This window comes from Bacillus rossius, chromosome 7, assembly GCF_032445375.1.
Source record: "Bacillus rossius redtenbacheri isolate Brsri chromosome 7, Brsri_v3, whole genome shotgun sequence".
Classification (NCBI taxonomy): Eukaryota; Metazoa; Arthropoda; class Insecta; order Phasmatodea; family Bacillidae; genus Bacillus; species Bacillus rossius.
This window is the reverse complement of record NC_086335.1, coordinates 51793554-51800072: the sequence shown is the minus strand read 5'-3', so window position 1 is coordinate 51800072 and position 6519 is coordinate 51793554. Positions and strand designations below refer to the sequence as shown.

At 52.5% G+C, this 6519-nt stretch overlaps 1 protein-coding gene across 1 annotated transcript in view; it reads right to left on the bottom strand.

Moving 5' to 3' along the window:
* Positions 1 to 3336: 3336 nt before the first annotated feature.
* The window catches only part of LOC134534556 (glutamate receptor ionotropic, NMDA 2B-like), a 193582-nt gene continuing 190399 nt past the window's right edge, over positions 3337 to 6519 (bottom strand). Inside the window, exons 15-19 of the mRNA XM_063373037.1 lie at positions 4911 to 5092; positions 4039 to 4366; positions 3708 to 3874; positions 3575 to 3608; positions 3337 to 3475 (exon numbers count right to left, since the gene is read on the bottom strand). Coding sequence (XP_063229107.1) covers positions 3337 to 3475; positions 3575 to 3608; positions 3708 to 3874; positions 4039 to 4366; positions 4911 to 5092 — 850 coding nt within the window. The remainder of the gene's footprint in view (positions 3476 to 3574; positions 3609 to 3707; positions 3875 to 4038; positions 4367 to 4910; positions 5093 to 6519) is intronic.

Below are 6519 nucleotides of genomic sequence, written 5' to 3'. Positions count from 1 at the left end.
CTAGTGCTTCGTCGGGGAGCTGTTTTAGGACGACTGCCTGGATGCGGTCGTTGCCTGGTGCTTTACGCGGCTTCATTTGCTTGATAGCTCGCTTAATTTCCTGGGCCTGTGTTAATAGGGGCTCGGAGACTGTGGGCTGGTGCAGTTTAGCGCGTAGTTCGCGGTAAATCTGCGCGGTGAACGGCCTATCGCAGGGCTCCATGTTGGGCTGGAAGGCGTTTTCTAAGACATTAGCGAAAGCTTGTGCCTTGTCTTGGGGCTGAAAAACTATGCCGTTGTTTGTTTGAAGGGGAGGGATTTTATCCGTTTTATTTAAGAGTCGCTTCGTCATGTCCCAGGCACTCCCGTCCTGGATCTTGAGTTGCGAGATCTTTGTTTCCCATTGGCTGCTGCGCCAGAGGGAAATTTCGTCGGAAATGACTGTTTGGATTTCATTTATCCGGCGTTTTGTGGCTTGTGTGCGCCGCCGAGTGTATTCACGGCGTAATCTGTTTTTTTGCGATATAAGATCGCCGATGTAAGCTGGCAGCTCGTCATGTGCTAACTTAACTTCCTTTTCTGGGATGCACGCGTCTATACCGGCCTGGATTTTCACTGTGAACTCAGTTATCGCAGTTTCAAGATTAATGCTATTTTCTATAGTGAGTTCGGCCACATCCTGAAGGTTTGTGGTCAAGTAATTTTTAAACCCGCGCCAATCCGCGTTTTTATAATCTCTATACTTCCGTGGCGGGTTTGAGTCTGTGTTCGCGTCATCGAAAATTAGGTGAACAGGGAAATGATCTGAGGAAAGGGCGCGGACAACCTCGAGTTCGAATCCCGTGTTGACACGCTTGTTTATGGCGATATCTAGAATATCTGGCAAGCAATTAATGCTATTTGGGTCGTGAGTGGGCTCTGTGGGAGCATGCACGTGGTAGTTTTTGTTCTGTTGGTCGGCAAACAGTAGCCTACCATTTGCTGTGGTGCGTCTGCAGTTCCACTGTGTATGTTTGGCATTTATATCGCCTACTGCCAAGAAGCTCGGGGCTGCTCCGTACAGGGCGTTGAGATCGTCCTGGCAGAGGGACCTACCGGGTGGGGCGTACATAGAAATGATTTTAAGTTGTTGTTGGTTTATTGAGATATTAATTCCAACAGCTTCAAGGTTATGAAAGTCGGGGAGTTGGCATACTGAGTGCTTAATACTGTTATGAACTGCTAGGGCTACCCCGCCGCCTCTGTTGTTTCTATCGCGCCTATATATTACGTAATTTAGTATCGTTAGGCGATCTATCGGTTGTAAGTGTGTCTCGTTTATAGCCGCGATTTTAATTTTGTATTTTTCCAGGTGGTTTATAAACTCCGGTAATTTATTTTTAATTCCGCGTGCATTCAAGAAAAGAAGGGAGTGGACCTTAATACTATTGGTCGAGGTTGTTAAGCAACTCGGGACCGGATTAGTTGCTACCATTGAGTATGGTATTCAATCCCTGAACAAAGCCCAGCGTAGCTTGGACTTTTTTGGGTAGGTCAAAGCTAGGGTCGCACCATATCGCGAGGAGTTCGCATAGAGGGCCGATGGATGCTGCCAATTTCGGGTCGGTCATGAGTGCGTGGTTGCTTTCCAGGATTTTCTGGAAAACAGCCGGCTCTGCGGGGCTTTGTGCTGTGGGTGCGGGCGGGGCAGTTGGCGGCATCGGCGTCGCATCAACTACCATCGTCTCCACGACTGGAGCCGCAGTTTCCTGGCGCGGCGCTACAATAGGCGCTGGTGTTGTGGCAGCCTTGCTTGCCAGCAGCTTGTCCTGGGCTGGCTGCTGGGGTTTGCCCTGGCCATTTTTGTGGCCAGTCAAATTCTTTTTCGGCTGCCTCTGGTTGCGGGGGCGCGGGTTGTTAGCCAGCGCCGGGAAATTCAAATCGTCCCGGTAGCTGGGTTCGCAGTGTTGTTGGAGGGGCGCGTAGCGGTTTTGGAACGCCTGAGGCATGTACTGGCCCAGGTTGTTCTGGTGTGCCAGCTGGTCCCAGTGGTTGGGCCTAGGCGGGCCCTGGTGGCCTGAAGGGCCGGCCTGCTGGGGCGCGGGCTGCTCAGCTGCGCGCTGATTGGCGCGCATGTCGCGGCGAGATTGTTGCTCGCGTTCCTTGCGAGCCTGGGGCGGTAAATGACGGCGGGTCTCGCGCTTGTATTCGCGGCAGCCGCGGTAATTCGCGCAGTGGGGCTCGCCGCAGTGTGCGCACTTCTTCTCGGCGGTGTCTTTACCGGCGTGGGGGCAGTTAATTGCGCTGTGGTCGCCGCTGCACCACCTGCACACTACGTTGGCGTGGCAGCCTCTGCCAGAATGCCCGAAGCGCTGGCATTTGCTGCATTGGCTCGGGCCTGAAGGACGCTTGAAGTCGTCTACCCTTATACGTAGGCCGGCGAACTCCGTCAGTCCGTATACACGTGCCTTGTCGAAGGCCTGTGGCACCTCGATGACGAGGGCGTCGCACTTTGAGTTGCGCTGTCGGCTGGTGAGAAACCAGTGGTTCTGCACTGGCAGGTTTTGCGCGGCGAATTCCGCAACGATGAAGTCGTTGGGAATATCGTGGTGAACTCCCCGGAGTACAAATTTGTTCGGCACTTCGTCCTTCTGAAGGAGGACGGAGTGTTGGGCCCCTATTGCCTGAAGGGCCTTGGTCGCGCGGACGTAGTCCGTTATTGATGCCGGGTTGACCTGGATTTGGTCGCGGCCGCGGTTCTGGCAGGTGAACTTCTCTGCCAGAGCTGCCTTTAGGACGCTGTATACCTGCGGGTATTGATGGCCCTTGTCCAGGAAGACGAACAAAGGCTTAATGCGTGGGGCGCGTGTGGTGGGCGCTCCTGTACCTGGCGCGGTCGCCTGGGCCGGTGTCTGGGCGGGAGGGGGGGCAGCGCATTCCTCGCGGTCGCTGTCGCTGTCTGCATCCCGATGCAGGCGTTTCATTCGCCTACCTCTGACGAGCTCAAACGGGGCGCTTGACGTGGTCGGCTCTGACGGAGCCTCAAAATTTGCGTCGTTATCGTAGCCCGGAAGGGGCGCGCTCATCGCAGCCTCACTGTCCATCGCTAGTCGTATGTGTGTCGCGTCACAGCCTATATGCACTGAAGCACCCACTGACCGCTTCCCTGGGGCTAGTTAGCCAGGGTCGCGGCTAGGCCAAAGGGTGCTGCACCCTGGGTGTCGACAGTGCTTGTTGGGCGCTGTAGTCTTTGTCCGTATGTCACTCCAGCTTCCCTCTCCGAAGTCGTGTAGTCGGGCTGTGTAGCACAGAAGTGCTAGCACAGGCTTGGCGTCCTCTTTCCTCTCTTCACGGCAGCTTCGCGCAGGTCAGGCTCTCCTAATCCGGCTGGGCTGCTCCTCGGCACAACCGCTCCCTTCGGCTGCGCGCAGGCGAGTCCGGGAGGGAACGGTGGTGGAGGGGGCAGTAGGGGGCGAGGCTCACCCGGCTGACGAGGCTGCAGCAGCCGCGCACCATCCTGCGGGCGCGGGACTCCCCCCTCCACCCACTCTCCCTGGTCCCGGGGAAAGGGGGAGGGAGTGGGGCGGTGGAGGGGGCAGCAAGGGGCGAGGCTCACCCGGCTGACGAGGCTGCAGCAGCCGCGCACCATCCTGCGGGCGCGGGACTCCCCCCTCCACCCACTCTCCCTGGTCCCGGGGAAAGGGGGAGGGAGTGGGGCGGTGGAGGGGGCAGCAAGGGGCGAGGCTCACCCGGCTGACGAGGCTGCAGCAGCCGCGCACCATCCTGCGGGCGCGGGACTCCCCCCTCCTCCCAGTCTCCCTGGTCCCGGGGAAAGGGGGAGGGAGTGGGGCGGTGGAGGGGGCAGTAGGGGGCGAGGCTCACCCGGCTGACGAGGCTGCAGCAGCCGCGCACCATCCTGCGGGCGCGGGTCTCCTCCCTCCTCCCACGCTCCCTGGTCCCGGGGAAAGGGGGAGGGAGTGGGGCGGTGGAGGGGGCAGCAAGGGGCGAGGCTCACCCGGCTGACGAGGCTGCAGCAGCCGCGCACCATCCTGCGGGCGCGGGACTCCCCCCTCCACCCACTCTCCCTGGTCCCGGGGAAAGGGGGAGGGAGTGGGGCGGTGGAGGGGGCAGCAAGGGGCGAGGCTCACCCGGCTGACGAGGCTGCAGCAGCCGCGCACCATCCTGCGGGCGCGGGTCTCGTCCCGCCGCGCGCTGCCCCGCACGTACTTGCAGTAGGCGGCCTCCAGCAGCAGCAGCACGCCTGCCAGCAGGATGCCCGAGCCCAGCAGCAGGAACGTGGAGAAGAACTGCTCCAGGGCCAAGGGCTCGCTGCGGCTCTGCTTCTCCTTGCTGAGGCGCTTGTTGCACGCGCCCGTGAACCAGAACCTCTGCAGCCGCTCCAGGTCACCTGCGCCAGTCCTGCTATACAGCAACTACCTACCTCTGGCCACAACACTCTCACTCGCGTGTTCTCACCTTGCAAAACACACTTCTAGTACGAAACCCGGACACAAAATGTTTACATATAATTCTTAAAAATAATGCTGAGCCTGATAAATCTCTACGAAAATGGTCACGCGTTGTTTCTGCACCCGCCGCTAGATTTCACTTCCTGATAAAGGCGAAAAATACTTGAAAAATATTAAACCCCTCTGCTTTGGACCCGATTTTTGACAAGGGATATTTTTAAAATACTGCCCAATTTGTTCAAATTCATTTGAAAAACTGTGCTCACAAGTTGCTGGTCAGATGTCACGAGATAATCATTCTGTAGGCAATAGCCTATAATTACTAGTACTGCGAAAGGATGTCGGATTCATCGCAAAATATTATTGACTGAAATTAACAGTAGTATTTCAATTGTGAACCGATTTCGCATAAGACGTGTACACAGTCGTTGGCACGGCTTGCGTTTTTTTTTTTATTAACTGGGAAGCCAGCCTCACGCTCACCTATCTCCCTGTACTCCATGAGGCGGTTGTTGATGATTGGCCGGTACTTGGAGTGGCGGGGGAAGCCGATGCCGTAGCCCGTCATGGCGAACCACGAGCCGACCGTGAGCAGCACGCACTCCGAGTCCTGGCCGACCAGGTACTCCAGCACCGTCGCGTCGTAGATGAAGGCGTCCAGCTCCCTGCCGCGCGACACAGCACAGCAGGGTTGCCAACAGTTCACAAGTTCCAGACCTTTTTTTTTTTTGACGTGATAACGTCTCATGGCTGCACGCACGAAAAATTGTCACGTTCCGCCTGAGCCGAGCGTGAAATAACCGTCCATCCCCCGTGCGAGAAAATCTTCTATAATATCAAACAGGTTAAAGCGGGCTTTTTAACTATTTGTTTGTGATTATACTTAGTATAACAAATTATTTCAATTAAAATTGGAAAAATTGTAAATAATATTTGAAAATTAAAAAGTATGCAATTTTTCATTAATGTTGTCATATGACGTTATCACGTAAAATTATCGTCCGTAAACCGACTTTACAGACAACTTTTTTTTTTTTTGTGAACCACGTATGAGTAACAACGCAACACGCAAAATGTGTTCAGCAACCATGTTTTAGAGAACCGGTTTATAAACTATGCAAAGCGCAATAACACAACGCCAGTATTGTTCAACTTCCAACTTTCTTGCATGCGTTTTAGCCGGCCATATTTGAAGATAAGTGTTACGAAAACTTTCAGTCACAGACGTTATGTGCATAGAAGCCCACGATGTTATTTTTATTATATACAACATGTTTACACTTGTTAAACTTTAAAAAAGTGAAAGAAAATAACACTTTTAAATCACACTATTGACGTTTTTGTTATTTTTGTGTGATAAATGTGAATTATCAAACGAAGTCCAGGGTAAAAATATATTTTCTGCTGTTTAATTTTTTTGAGTTATAGGGTTGGAGATGTCTTGTGACTTGCATGCTTTATAAACGACTGTGATTTTAATGCATTGATTTCATGATGCGTTGTTGCGTTCTGTGCGTAGTATATAATCCTAATCTTTGATAACTTGAGAAAAACTGGTTAGCTACCTATTGTCTGTGCCATGTATCCTTATCTCAAATTTGACAGGTTTTTGAAAGTAGTAACTACCAGCGGTTCCCATTCCCCAAATGTAACTTACAGAGCAACACAACAACACAAGACGTTAGTGTTCAAATAATTACAATCACTTTAACTTGTTTACAATTTCTGTTAACAGAACAACATTAGCAGAAGGATAAGTATATCATAGGTACTACATTTGAGAACTTTAGAAATCTGAGATACTTTACATGATACTCCATAAAGAGGCCTAGTGGTTTTTATGTTTCGTAGAGAAAATGGACATATGTCATCGGCCGGAAAAATTGGCGAAAGAATCAACTCGCCATTTGCCTGGAATAATTTAAGAGAAACCATGGATGAACCAGGTTAAAGCCCAGGTATTTTAGTAGGACCATCTATAGTTTGCTTTTGACGTAACTTTCATGCCCATATTTTCACAGTAAAAATAATTTATGACGTGTCAACTACCCACCTGAAAACAAATGGCTAGAATAGTATTGTTATGATCAAT